This window comes from Corapipo altera, unplaced genomic scaffold (genome assembly GCF_003945725.1).
Source record: "Corapipo altera isolate COAL_440 unplaced genomic scaffold, ASM394572v1 55, whole genome shotgun sequence".
In the NCBI taxonomy this organism is placed as follows: Eukaryota; Metazoa; Chordata; class Aves; order Passeriformes; family Pipridae; genus Corapipo; species Corapipo altera.
Genome location: NW_020884882.1, coordinates 7938220 through 7952331, shown reverse-complemented (window position 1 = coordinate 7952331; position 14112 = coordinate 7938220). Strand labels below are relative to the sequence as shown.

At 45.7% G+C, this 14112-nt stretch overlaps 1 protein-coding gene across 7 annotated transcripts in view; it reads left to right on the top strand.

Annotated features, from left to right (window-relative positions):
- Positions 1-14112, top strand: part of GRIP2 (glutamate receptor interacting protein 2) — a 276332-nt gene that overhangs the window by 256366 nt on the left and 5854 nt on the right. For 6 of the 7 annotated variants that reach the window (XR_003527203.1, XM_027640504.1, XM_027640505.1 and 3 more), the window contains 5 exons: positions 1021-1160; positions 3430-3606; positions 6657-6810; positions 9748-9868; positions 13259-13495. Coding sequence is in view for 6 of the 7 variants with exons in the window: in XM_027640504.1 (XP_027496305.1) it covers positions 1021-1160; positions 3430-3606; positions 6657-6810; positions 9748-9868; positions 13259-13495 (829 nt within the window). In the remaining variant the exon portion in view is untranslated. Of the gene's footprint in view, positions 1-1020; positions 1161-3429; positions 3607-6656; positions 6811-9346; positions 9869-13258; positions 13496-14112 lie in introns of those variants that run through there. The other variant, XM_027640508.1, reaches the window with a different exon arrangement.

The window sequence follows — 14112 nt, the reverse complement described above, 5'->3', positions numbered from 1 at the left end:
TCCAATTTGGAGATGTAACCTGAGAGAGGCATGTTGCCATTGTCAAAAAGATATTGCAGTCCAGATTTGCATCTCCTCCTGGCTCCATCACACAGGTCCTTGATAGCAGAACCTCACGCTCTGCTGTAGGAGGTAGTTGCTGCTCTCATGTGCTGGTGTCGGGGAGCTGCAGTGTGAATGTGGTGAGCTTGGTCCAACCAGTGGTGAGCCTGAGCTTCTGCCTTGGCAACCTGCTCTAGTGATGAACACATTCTGCCCTGCCTGCTCTTCCTGGAGCTGCAGCAACACCAGGAGAGGTAAACTGAGTCCCTATCTGCGAGCAGACACAAAGGGGAAGGATGGAGGAGAAGGGAGAGAGTTGCTGTGACTTGTTAGCTTGCTCCTGGCTGTTGCTGAAACCCAAGGATTTACCTATCTGAGAGCAATAGCCAATGCTGGAGTGTGGTTGTGCAATGAAGCACAACAACCTCTTCCAGAGCTGATGGAGAAAGTCACAGGAGTGTATCTGTGTAAGGGTGAACTCTACACACGTCACAAACTGCAACTGGTTCAGCTCAAACTTGCACCTGTAATCTGTGTGTTGAGCCATTTTGGTATTGTTTTTTTTTTCCAATAGGTTTCTAGGTTTGTCTCATAGTTTCTTTCTGTCAGTGTGAACACGTCCTTCAGTTCCACGTGTGATGATGGGTGGACACCACACACTGGAAATGCTTGTGCTTTTAACCACATGGTTTTGAAGAGTTTTGACTGTAAACTGGTCTGCAGTTCCAGTCCCCTAGGGGCCTGGGGTTTTGTGGAATTCATATGTTTCCATGTGTATTTGTATGTGTATGGGGAGGACCCAGATTCCTGGTGGTGATGTGTACATCTGCAGGTGTAAACAGTGTACCAAGAGAAAACAAAGACATATTTGAAAGTGCTGAGAGTTAACATGCTCTTGCGTTGAGTGACAACCGAATGTCCTGTCTTGCAGAGGCAAATTACTTCTCTGGAGTTTCTGACAGTGCCTTTTCTCTCCAGGACTGGAGCCATCCACATCGGCGACCGGATATTAGCGATCAATAACGTGAGCCTCAAGGGCAAACCGCTGAGCGAGGCCATTCACCTGCTGCAGATGGCGGGAGAGACAGTCACCCTGAAGATCAAGAAGCAGACAGAGAGTGAGCTGGGGAGCCTGTTTTGGGGTGGGAGGGCAAAGGCACACCCCAGCAGGGACCCCAGGCAGTGGAGTAAGCAGTGCATGTGCTGTGAAAGGTTACATGAGGCAGTGTGGTCATGGACGTGGCCAGGCACAGAGGGAAAAGATGTGTGTTTCTTGACCTTCTGATTCAGAGATGAAAGAAAAGGCAACCCAGGGGCTCTCTGTGATGCTGGGAAAAGGTGAAACAGCAGGTTTATTGATGATATTAATTTGTATTTCAGATTGACAGCTTGTAGTGCTGTTGCCATTCCCTGTCTGTGTGGGTGTTTCACACAGAAGTGAAGCAGAATTTGCTTTTAAAAGTAGAAGAATGTGGGATTTTAAAAAGTATAACCCTCAAGAATTAGCAAAGGGACTCTGAGCTGGTGGAATCCATGAAAAAAACCCCCCACCTTTAATTCAGCTTTTTGAAAACAATTGACAATAAATCCTTTACATCTCTTTCCTGGCTTGGAGTCCCAAGGTCATCTCAAACCAGACTTCACTTAGAGATCCCCTTCTCATTCCCCTGCCAAGCTCCCTGTGGGTTTGAAGCTGTTCTTGGCATGGTATCAAAGAGCAGAAGCATATTTAGTGGCAGGCTACTGTTTTTTGGGGGTGGAGGGGTGATTGGCAAAACCAGGGATCATGAAAACTTTTCTCCTCAACTGCATAATCATAACCAAACAGAGTCTTCTTCATCAAGTTCAGAAAGCAACAGGTGCATCCTGGCTTCATTCCTGTCTCCCTCACACCGAGTATTTTCTTTTTTTTTGGGGGGTGCCATGCTTCTGCAGTTTGTAGATTTGGTTGGACCTACCCAGCCAGTGGCCCACAGTGCTGTGGTAATTAAAAGAAATCAAATGATAAAGCTCTTCCAAGCAAGAGCATCCCATGGGATACCTGTCCTGCATCTGAAAAAGTGACATCACTCTTAAACATAGAACTTTTATAGACCTCAAAGCAGTTTGGAAATGTGTGGCAATGGACTTATTTTACAAATGGTGGAAGTCCAGGCAGGGAGTGGGGATTTGGCAAATGGAGGTAGAATTGGAGAACTGATTCCTCTTCAGGAAACTCCACTCTCTTCCCCCCTGGCTAAGTGTTCTTGATCCTTAGTCTGAAATGCTCTTTTTTTCCCCCTGCTGACACTTAACATTGTCACAGCCACTCAGTGAAATAATTGACATGCAAGTGCCGGTTGGAGACTCGTTAATCATTCTGAGAATGAAGCAGGTGTAATTGAAATTTCAGGGTAATCTTGAGTAAATTGTGGTGAGCAATCTTCTGAATGCTTGGAAAACAGGGACTTTCAGGACACCAGGCTTTGTTTGGTAAAATAATCTGTTCTCATTGACAAATGCAGACTTTCATAGGGCTTTTTATCCTTCCAGTCTGAGGTATAGGGTGTGGATGGCTAACAGGATATCTAATCAAAAAGGACTTTAAAATATTCAGTGCAGAGAAATGCTTGTTCTGAGAAACCATTCCTAGCATAGCTTTTGCCTGAAAGGGAATTTGATACAATGATAATAAGGGCCTGTTAGTACTAAAATAGTGAAAAGGAAGGTCCGAGCTTCATCATTCACATTCAGCTTCTATTTTCCAATCACTGATCACGGGAAATTTAGCCTCAAAATACCAGGCCCAGGAATTCTGCTATTGTCATGAGGCGGCATGGGAGACTCTGGAGAGGTGATTAGCCTTGAATTGTTGCGAGGTTGTACAATCTTGGGAGGGGGCTTCAGTGGTGGTGGTTGGGATCAGGTTGCTTTGTCACTGGAATCTCATTAATACAGTTTGTGGCAAATTTTGCAGCCAGCACCTTGTCCTGGTGCTGCTCTGAGTATAAAGGAGGCCCTTCAAGAGAAGCTACAGCTTGCAAGGGCCAACACTTCTCTGGGCAGGGCTGTTTTGGAGGAAGCTTCCAAAGGCACAAGAAGATGTGCTTGTGAATTGAGATCAGGTCCCAACTCTCTCATATGTGGTAATCCTCAAATGCCCATGGCTGCTCCTTGTATTCCGTGTGCTAAAACCCCAGAAAGGCATTTCTTTCTTGATTCAGCTTGAGATAAGAGTAATGCATTAAATCCTTTTAGCTTCATTGCACATGCCTTTCTCAGCTACTTTTGAAGAGCTGAAGAGGTACTTTAAAGACTTACAGTACCTGGGATTACTCCTGTGTCAGCATGAGCTTTTCCCTGAGGCTTGCTCTTCGTGCCTGCTAAAGCGGGATGTTCTGCTTTCAGAATCCTATCCCAAGAAATCGGGAAGTATAAATGAAGTGAGCGACCCAGAAGATGAACTGACAGACTCCCAGAAAACTAGCAAGCTGTCTGAGATATACTCCACTGCAATTCCTAGTGTGGACAATACTATGGAGTCCTGGGATGGCTCTGCCATTGATGCTGGGTATGGAAGCCAAGGTAAGCCAGAGTCATCTTTTCTTAGGGATCTCTGGGCCGAGGTGAAGACAGACAGAGCCTCTAAACCTGTGTGATCTGTCTGATTCTTGTCTCTGAACATGAGCTGAAGCCTGTGGCCTGACCACATTTTCATGGTCTCTCGCTTCCAGCAGGGAACAAAATGTATTTTAAAATGCATTCCTGTGGTGCTCTGAGTTGATGTGTCTGGTTTAGGCTTTTATTGGCACATTTCTTCTGGCTTATATGGCGTCGTACTGTTCTCATAATTTTCAAAACCATTACAGCACTTTATAATTCGCATAATCAGAGGCAATATTCACTGATGATATGTTTTACAGAGTATTTGGTCCATAGCTCACTTTTAACTCTCCAGAGAGGCCTTGTAGGACATGTTAATCCTCTTCAGGATGCTTTAAAATCCACAAGAATGTCTTGTGACTAGAAGCATTCACTTAACAAAATAATTAAGGTAATACTACAAGAAAGTATCTCTAACTCTCTAGTGAATGATCAGTTGGACACATGGCTTTGAGGCCAGGTTTATTCAGCTGTAGCTTCTGGCAAACATATGGAACTGGGATGGATGATGCTCTAGTAATGGGGATAGATTTTTACATGGAGAAAAGCACTGGAAAATAGTTATTCCAGTTCAGATTTAGTGACATAAGCAAGTATTAGCCCATATTGAAACAAACCAAAATTCTGAATTGACACTGCAAGAGGAAATTGTGGAAAGACTCCTGTCCAGAACAGAATGTGAAAACAGGGAGGGATGCTGCAGGATGCTGCTGCAAATCACCTTCCCTGTGCTGAGTGAGGTGTGTACTGTGCTCCCTGCACTCTGGCTTAGAGAAGTTCAAAGGATAGCACTGCCCAGATGTCTCTTTCCCCATTCCTGTGTCTTCCTTCAGCCTCCATTGATCTGAAGTCTTAATTTGGTACTGGAGGCTTCATTAAGGAGGAATCCCCTGGCCTTCATAATGCTGCAATCCTTCTCCATCTAATTGAATGTTAACACAAGTTGGACACTGGAAAGTGATTGCTTAACTGGTAAATTGAGAACAGATAATTGAGCACAGAGCCCTGGGGTGTGGGGCTGATGCCAAGTTGCCCAACATCCACACACTGCAGCTTTGCTTCAGGGGCTCTCTTGTCTTCCCTGGTAACTGAATTGGGCTGCATGGTGCTGTTCTGGTGCTGGCTGGGAAGAGGGATGCTGGAAGGCAGGGAGAAGGGCATGCAGGGTTGTCCATGGGATGGGCAGGGAAGACACAATGCAGAGAAATCTGGAATGTGCAGAGCCTGGAGATTAGGGTTCACACCTCAAATGGAGAATTACAGATAAGGCTCTGCAACCTTATAGGTTTTAGGTTCAACCATAGCATTAGGAAATGGCTCAAGGAAGGATTTGTGTGGGGGAGTTGTGCTGGGCCTGACGGGAACATGCCACCAGGTGGCTCTGAATCCCAAGGATCCAGCTCTTCTCCCTAGAAGGAGAAGGTGAATCTACAATGGCACTAATTGACCATTCTGCACCCAACCCCTGCACCCAGCCCAAACCTGCTGCCCACTCGCTGCAAGGACCTGCATCCAGGGCCCTTGTCCTGCTCTGGCAGGCAGTGAGTGCTCCTGACTGCTGTGAGATGTTGGAAAGCAATTTTCCTGGGGCTCTTTCCAGAGCAGTCTAACCTTTAAAAACACACAGAGGAAACACTCAACTATGTGAAATAACAGGCCTTGGCATTTTCAAAGAAAGTGTTGGCATTGTCTTTGGGTATTTCCAGGGCTCTTAGCTGTTTAGGAGGTCAAATCTCCCTTAATTATGTGCTTCTCCGTTACTTCTTCCTGTTCACTTGGCACAGCGTGCGATGGGAGCATACGGTGTTTCTTGGAAAGGCTGTGAGGATTTCTCTGAAACACTGAATAGGCAGCAGGAGGTGAGCAAGGGACTTGGGAGATTTATTTCCACTGCAAATGGCACTGACACTGCTGAGGAATGGTCTATTTTGAAAGTTTTCTGTTCAGGAAGCTCCTCATAAGATCTGGGCATCTTGTGACTTGGTAGTGATGGATTTACATCTCTGGAGTAAAACACTGCAGTATAGAAAAGTCCATGGGGGCAGACGTAGCAAAACTTGCCTGGTTTCATCCTAATGGTCCATACCGATCTCCTATCAAATGTGATACACATGAGCCAGCAGAGATTTTCACCCTATTCCTTGCCTTTCACACACATGTCCCCAAAGCAGCTTCCTGTACCTACACCAGCTGATCCCAAAGGCATGGGAGGGCTGAGGGAACTGGCTGGCATCTCTGAGGAACAGAGCTGACTCTTCCTCATTACCACTGCTGAGCACACTGGACCTATGACCACCACCAGGTACCCTCAGCACCATTACATTTGTTAAGGAAGACTCTTGCTTCTGGCTGCTCTGGATGGAGTTTCTTTGCTGCTGCCCTTTTCTATTCTGTTACCTTTCTCATGCTGTCCATTAGGTCCCAAACACAGTTGAGAATATAAATGAAGACTTTTTTTTCCTAATAGAATTCAGGCCTCCAAATCCTTCAGAAAGAATGGGATTGGGCCTGCTGAAGGAAGCTTGGGAGGATCTTCTCTTTGACCTTTGAAGGATTTGTTGTATTTAAAAGTGGCTGATTCAACATCATAATTTCTGCTGGGTTCAATATAGAAATAAGAGTTATTAGCCAAGGCTGAATCTTACTGGGGACAGGATCTGCATCTGTGGGTATGTGTACTCCCAGGTCTGTGGATCCCAAACTCACACCATAAAACTATTAAGAAGCAAGGGAGCAAAGGAGAAATGGGGCACCCCATGTCAAGATCCTGAGAAGCTGCTTTGGTTAAAGCCAGAAGAGATGGGAAGAAGAACCACTGAGATGACTGAGATGAAAGCAGTATGCAATCCATGTGGCCTCAGGTTTGGGACCTAGGGAAGGAGGCTCTCCTGGCTCAGCGTGATTTACCCCGTCTGGGGTTTCTGACCAGGTGTTACTCTTTCTCTTTCTCTGCTCCCTCTTGCCTTCCCTAGGTACGTACATACCTCAGGCTGCAGGCATAGCCCTCCATCCACACGAATGGAGACACAGCAGGCAAAAGAGCAGCACTCCTCCAGGGGACCCCAGAAAAAACTACCCCTACATGGATGGAAGCTTCAGTGAAGATGACTGGGACAAGCCCAGCAGGTACGGAGGGGTGGGAGGAGGTAGGGAGGTGTGTTTGGAAATGTGGGTGTCACTGCACAGGGAAAAGAGGGCATAGGAATGTGATGGAGCAGCCAGGGGTGTCCCAGTGTTGGCACTGGGCAACCATGGAGAAGGATGCTGGGGTGGTGAACCTGCTCTGTTGAGCCACCTCAGGTTACCCAGGGTATAGCTCTGTGGCACCTCTGCCATGTCCAGGTGTACATTTGTGTCTGGAGTTGGGTGGTCTCAGCTGCATGGACCACAGGTTCCTACCATGTCTCTTACTCCTGCCGTGTCAAGGCTGCAGTATTTTCATGGTTTAAGTGTGATAAATAGATATGGTCAGGGCTGTCCCTGCATGTGTTGGCCACACTTTTTTGAGTGAGGATGTAGCTTTGCAACGGCTCAATGCTACGAAGTGCAAAAGGCCAACCAAAGTACTCGGAGGACCAGTGTGAGGTTGCATGTCCAAGTTAAAATCTACCAAAGCAGTGGCTGGATTCTCTCTCCGTCACACTTTGGCCCTTCCAACACCACAAACAAAGCTATGCTGAATGAACACGGTTGAGTTAATCCCCCAGCTCAGCCAGGTGGGGAAAATCCTGTAATGTCTCCTGAGGCCAGTGAGGAGGCTGCAGCTGCCCCTTACTTTAGGTGAAAATCCTGATGGATCTGCCTTGCAGAGGCTGTCCCTTGCTGAGCCATACACAGTGGAAAAGCCCCACTGCTTCAAAACTACCCCTCCCCTTGACATCCTCCAGAGTCCCCATAGTTGTGTGTGTTGTGTTGTTACTGTCGGTTCTTTTTTTCTTTCTTATTTTTTTCCTTGACTTTTGTTTGTCCAAACGAAACCCTTAGAACATCTCATGGCCATTTCCACCTATTTAAAGATGATCAAACTGGCAGGAAGGCTGGCAGCGGCGGAGACTTTGTTCTTGTTTTGCCTCTCAGCAAGAGCCAGCTCGCACAGGTCATTGATCCCTCGTGGCCTCCCCCCAGTGAGGCCGCTGACAGCTGAAGTTAGCAAATCTGAGCGCTCGAAGCCCCCGTGTCCCTAATGAGAGGACTCTGAGCCCTGATGTCAAAGTGCAAGTGAAATGGTTCATGCCACTGAGCCCGTTTTATTAGGGAGAAAAACAAAATGTCTCTAACCCTGACTGCCTCTAGCCTGGAAAAACCTGCTGACCCAGTGGTGTGGGAGCCGGTTCTGATTCATCCGTGTCCTGGATGTGTTTGTATATTGCTGCTCTGAGAGGCAAGAAACGGGTAATTAGAAGAGACATTTGCCTCTTTGGGAACCTGAGAGCAGAGGAAGGAAATGAGTAAGGGGAAAGAATCAAAAATTCCTTTTGGGGGGAAATTTCAGTTTGTTTTTATAAAGTCTTACTGGGTGTTTATTTGACCTTTCTGCCTAGTGTAAAGGCTACTGTCCTTTAAAAGCTGATGAAAGGTAGGGGGTGAATTTAAAATGCAATAAGCCATGTCAGATACTGCTATCTCCAGGAAGACCACCCACAAGGAGCAAAAGTGTGTGTGTGTGAGTTTCTGCCTGCTACGGATTCCCATTTAAACCAGTGGATGAAAAGGCAAAGCATGTGCTAAAGACTTTGCAGTTGTTAGAGATCTGGAAAAAGCTCTATTAATAGCCCAAGGGGTCGTTATATATTTAATGGAGGACAACTTCTCTGTGACTTGTACCCAAGTAAAATGTTTTGACTTTGCTAAGTGGCTGTGGTGGATGAGCATCCCTTCCCATCTGCAGAGCTGAATAAGCCATGCAAGATGCTGCCAGATGTTGCAGAGGTGGAGCCTCATCCATGCAACTCCTTATAAGAAGATGCATTAGGGCTGCTCTGATGTCACTGTACCTTTGGGGCCTCTCCAAAGTGCCAAATGACACATTAGTGGGTTTATCATGACCTGGATTTAATACCACAGTTTCCTTCAAGAGGCTTCTGTTAAACTGAGCACTGCTGGTGTGATTTTGCAGTCTGGTGTTCAGTAAGCAGTGTCCAGCATCACCTACATTTTCTAACTTGTTCAGAGGACTTCAGCATGTTTAATTGCTGTTTGATTTAGAGGTCTGAGAATTGACCCTGGCCTGTGGTCAGAGATAAGAGATGCTGAAACTGCCAAAGGGGGAAATTGCAGAACACCTAGCACACGGTGTTCACATTAATGTGTGTTTGTACCAGCCTGAGAGAGGTTCTTTCTAACCTTACTCTCTGTTGTAGACAGAACTGGTGGCAAACTTTACAGAGCTTTAAGTGCCAAGACTGCTATACAGCAAAAAAACCAAAGACTTCCTGAAAGTAACAGCTCAGTTCCCTGGTCATCCCAAAGCAAATGAAACTGGGTTTGTATGGGTTATACATGACACTGTTGATACTGCTGGCTGTAGTGTGCGTTCGCTTGTTCAGCCCAGGGCAGTCATTTTTATATACATCTTTGCATTATTTACTCTCATAGAGACCTAATGTATTTATCATTTTCTCACCATGTCTGTTACCCTCTGTGTTTTTCTCTCTCTTCTCAGGTGTTCTGTGTCTCAGATCTGAGCTCTATCCCATCAGCCTTTGTACTAACAGTCTCTGAGGCTCCTGGTTTACCCATAATGCATCCTTTTTTCTTTCACTTCTCTATTTCACCAAAACGTCTTCCTAAACCTACAATCTTCCTACAGGCACTTTTTAATTTACCCTTTGAACTCTGACATTACTACACCAACTTAATTCTTCCTTTGAAGGACACTTGCCCCGTTAGTAAATGCATGGAGGTCTCGTATGCGGACTCTTGTTTGAAAAGTTCATATTGTTTGCTTTTGTATATGAAGACTCTTCAAGTCTGCTTTTACTGGTGAGACACTTGCTGTAGCCTTGCGGCTTTCATCCCGCTGCAGAAGAGTGCTGACAATGTTTGGTTCCTACGTTACAACAGATACCCCAACCGCCAAAATGGCCTTGAGACCACTCACGAGGATAATTTTTGGCGTGTTTTTGGAGAAGCTTTGGAGGATTTGGAAACATGCGGCCAGTCTGAACTTTTGAGGGAGATTGAGGTAAATCACTTTCTGAATTTGCTGCTGATCTGACTGTGTTGCTCTTTCTGTAAATGTTAGACCATTTCCCCAGATCTGTTAATTGCCTGTAGCATCCCTGTGCTGCCAGTGGTGTGAAGAAGGGTTTGGGTTTAATTCATGTCAGTGTTTGTGCTAATGGATAACTGTGTCTCATTAGACAGTTGCTTGCGTGCGCTCTTCCCCTGAGCCGATGTCTTACCCACCAGGAATTCCATGCTCTTTTCACAAACTGTTGCTGGCCAATAATATTCACATGACTGTTGGCAAGTCTTTCCTCTCCAACAGTAAACTCTCTGCTTGGAAGGATACTGCCTGTCCAAAGCACTTGAAGACCAAGCAAAAGGAGTCCCCCAAGCCCCCACTGGGACTGAAGCCTTGGCTTGCTTCAAGTACAGACAGGCACAACATATATCTTGCATTCAGCTGTCACTCTGCCGGAAACTGTTTTAGTGAAATAGGTAATTGGAAGCTTTTCAGCCAGCTTTCCCCATGGAAAAATCTGAGAAAGTAATTGCTTCCTGCAGAAATAAAGGTGTTTCCTCTCTTCACAAACCACTTTCTCTTTTCTTTATCCAAAATGCTTTGGAGGTCGTGTTATTGTGTCCGGTTATAGGATGAGGAGCCTAGATTTCTAAGTCATGGGATGCAAATAAAGGCCTCCCTTGAGACTGTGAGACCTGCCCAGCAGGATGGAGCCTGTGCTGCTCTCCTCCTCAGGAGGAGCAGGACCCCACGAGCCTATTCCTCCCCCTGCCTTCTGGGTGCAGAGGACTCAGAAGAGCTCCCTGGGTCGTGCTCTCCATCATTCCCAGTGGGACTGGTTTTATGCACAGTTGCATATTGCTGAGACTTCAGTGAAAAAAAAGCAATTTCTGACTAATTGAAGGTCGAAAAGGAAAGTCTTGTTTTGGCCTGTATGGTGACAAGGGACTTACTAATTATCCTTTTCTCCTTGATCCTTAGCAACTGTAAGTGGATGAGGAAATCTCAATTAAATTTATTGTGCTGAAGCATGAAATGCTGTTTTTATTATCGTAGACACTTAAGAAAATGCTGACTTAAAAAGAAAGCAAATCACACAAAATCCCAAATCCCCAACCTCCCCAAACTATAACTTTTTCCCTTGATCACTTATTTCCTGGACCCGAATGTATTTAGAAATGAGTTTAGGCAGCCACAAACAAATTTTCTGAACAGTTATTGACTGCTTAAGAGGAAGTACTCCTTTCTGTGATGCAAAAGAAGGGATTTTGTGGACTCCCTTTCCTTTTCCAGGCATCTGTGATGCAGTTGCTGTTTTAAGTCTTTGGAGCTTTGACAGTTATAGCAATGCTTTTAAACATATGAAGGAATTTTACTGAAAGCTGAACACCTTCCGGGTTTTGGTGTATTTAGCACATTTCTAAAGTATTTTGAAAGTTCTGGGGACAGAAGGGAAGTACTGTGTTTTTAGCAGGAGTCTGATGGGTTCAACTCCCCTTTTATCAAATCCAAATTGCCACTGATCCGTTCCTCCCTCTCCATATGCCCAGCCTTCCTGAGGCATGCTGTGGGATGTGTGGTGCTCATGGGGGTTTTTACTGTATTGCAGGTTTCTCAGCCCTAGTTCTCAGCCTCATGGGATTTTAGGCAGTCACAGATTTTATTTTATTTTGTTCTGTTTAATTTTATTTTATTTTATTTTATTTTGACCCTTCATGCTTCACATTTGAAAAGAAAAAAAGAGTCCCGCAAGGTGACCCAAGGTAACCTGGAAACAGGTTCACACATAGTAGCAATCTACTTCCAGAGTATGGGTAAGGGTAGAAACAGGTTTTTTCTGGTATGTCTAGTGGAGCGTGTGTCCCTGCTTTGCTTTGAGGGCAGCCAAGACATGGGAAAAACAATGTGGGGCAGCCAAGGCTGGAGAAGTCTGAAATTGCCCTTTCTGCTGCTTGCATTAAACCCAAAGCACCTGGGACATTGCTTATGATGCTGCAGAAAGGATTAAGTACCTTGAAGATAGAGAAGGAGTCAAACGCTGTTGAGTGCTGGTTGGTTACGGTATTTGCAGCGATGAGGGAAGGCAGCAGCACAGCGTGCACAGACCTTTCTGCTCTCCCTGGCTCTGCAGTGCTGGTGCTGGTACAGCACAGCACAACACCCTGGGAGTGTTGAGGCTGCCTGAGGTCAGTGAACAAACGTACCCAACGTACAGTTGACTGTACTGCTGTTTGTTAATCTGCCTTTCAAGTATGTGGTAAGTCAGTGTCCTTCCAGCACGTAGCAGGTGTTTGAGTTTTGCCCAAACCTGAAAAGTGCAAAGCTGAAAGATTTTCTGTGTTTTATCCATCCCATTTTGGGATAACTTGGGTAGTGCTGGCATTTTCCTACTGCCACCATAAGTCACTTTATTTGCCTTTGCTCCAGCTTGAAGCAAAGAGCTGGAGGGTCTTGATTAGAGACTTGGTTATGTGATATTTCCTCTGTGCACAGGAGAAATTGCTCTTTGACTTGCCACGGTCAGCGTTGGAGAATTTTGCTATCTGCTCCCTACCTTTCATTTCCTTTCTTCTACCTTTTGACATTTAATGGGACTGCAGACCCTTGAAGACTGAACTTTGAAATTACAGTTTTCATTACGCTGTTTAAATGGACTCTGTGACCTGGAGCCAGCTGAGGTTCCACAGACTGGATTCTTGACTCCTTCGTTAGCTTTGATCAATGTAATCTCATTAGTGAAAAGCATTGCCAAATGGAATCGAAGCTACTTAGGGGCATCTTTTAATGGATTCTATCAAGGATGACCAAGCTTAAATACTACTTAATTTCATATTTTTAACTCAGTTTTGCTCAGTGACAGCTCCCATTTACTGACAGATAAAATCCTCATTTCTCTGCTGAATTGGCCTCAGTGGAGTCTGAGGTATTGACTTCCCTGGGCCATTGCCAGCACTGTGTGATACTGGTGGGGACCTACAGCCTGCAGGGATAGGCTGGAGAGCCAGGCAGACTGTGGTTCCTCTGTGAGCTCCCTGAGACTGGGATATGCATCCTTCTTGACTGTCGAGATGGTTCCTGCGCAATATGAGGGCTGTCTGGTCCTGTTCATTAAAAAATAATGAGATGCTTCACAAGTGCTTCCTTCTGAGACAAAGCTCCCTGTTGGGGTGGGGATGGAGAGCACAGAGTGGGTCAGCCATAGACCTGGAAGCAGGCTCATGAAGTCTGGGTTTGGCTCTTACAGCTAATAGGAAGAGATTTTTGGTAGTTATTTTCTGATTAATGAGAGCACTGGTATCACCCTGTTGTTGTCTGTGCTGCTTTAGTTACCGCGTGGTCCCTCTTGCTGCTGGCTCAGCAGAGTGGCATGGTGCCCTCTCCCTACAGGCATCCATCATGACAGGGAGTGTGCACAACCTGGGCTTGGAGGGCAGCAAGCTGCTCCTGGACTCTGTCAACCCATCGGGAATGAGCCCGTTGAGGAAAGTGAACTCCAGCTGTAGCGACGGACAGACTGAGGGCAGCAGCTCCCCTGCCAAGAAGAACGAGAGGAACCTGGACATGAAGAAGATCGAGAAGGAGATGCAGGAAATCATGTCCCCGACTCCCCTTGAGTTTCACAAGGTTTGTGTTGCCAGGGGTCAGTCTAGCTCTAGCACTGCAGTACCTTAATGATTAAGGCTATAGAAGCTTTACAACCCTGTAAAAAATCTTCTCTGTTCAGAGGGATCCCCAGAAAATGTTCAGAGGGATCCCCAGAAAATGTTCCTTATTAAAGCTGGCCCTCACCAAGGTCGGAGCAAAGGTTTCCAGAGGGTCAGATTAAGATGAAAGGGACTCTTCAGAAGAGTAACAGGATTTAGCTGTCGCCATTCAACAGAGTTCAAACCTGTGCTTTGCTGTTTCTCTTAATATATAAGATGTCCAGATCCTCGTGTTCTGGAATTCATTAATTGTTACTACAGATAAAAATGACAGAGCTCAAAGTGTGTCCCTGTGGAGATACATCAGCCCTTTTCCTGTGGCACACTCCGTTCAGTAGGCCACTTCCCATATAAAAAATAACTTATTTTCCCTCCCCTTCCACTCCACCTCCAGCGTTTCCTGTAGGGGTGACAGTGGTAGGACTTCAATGGTGGGATACTGGTTTGAATTCAGCATCTGGATGAATGTTGCCAGTTTAAGCATGGTGTAAGGCAGCAGTAATTAGAAGAGGTAATTAACTGTTGAACCTGCTGATG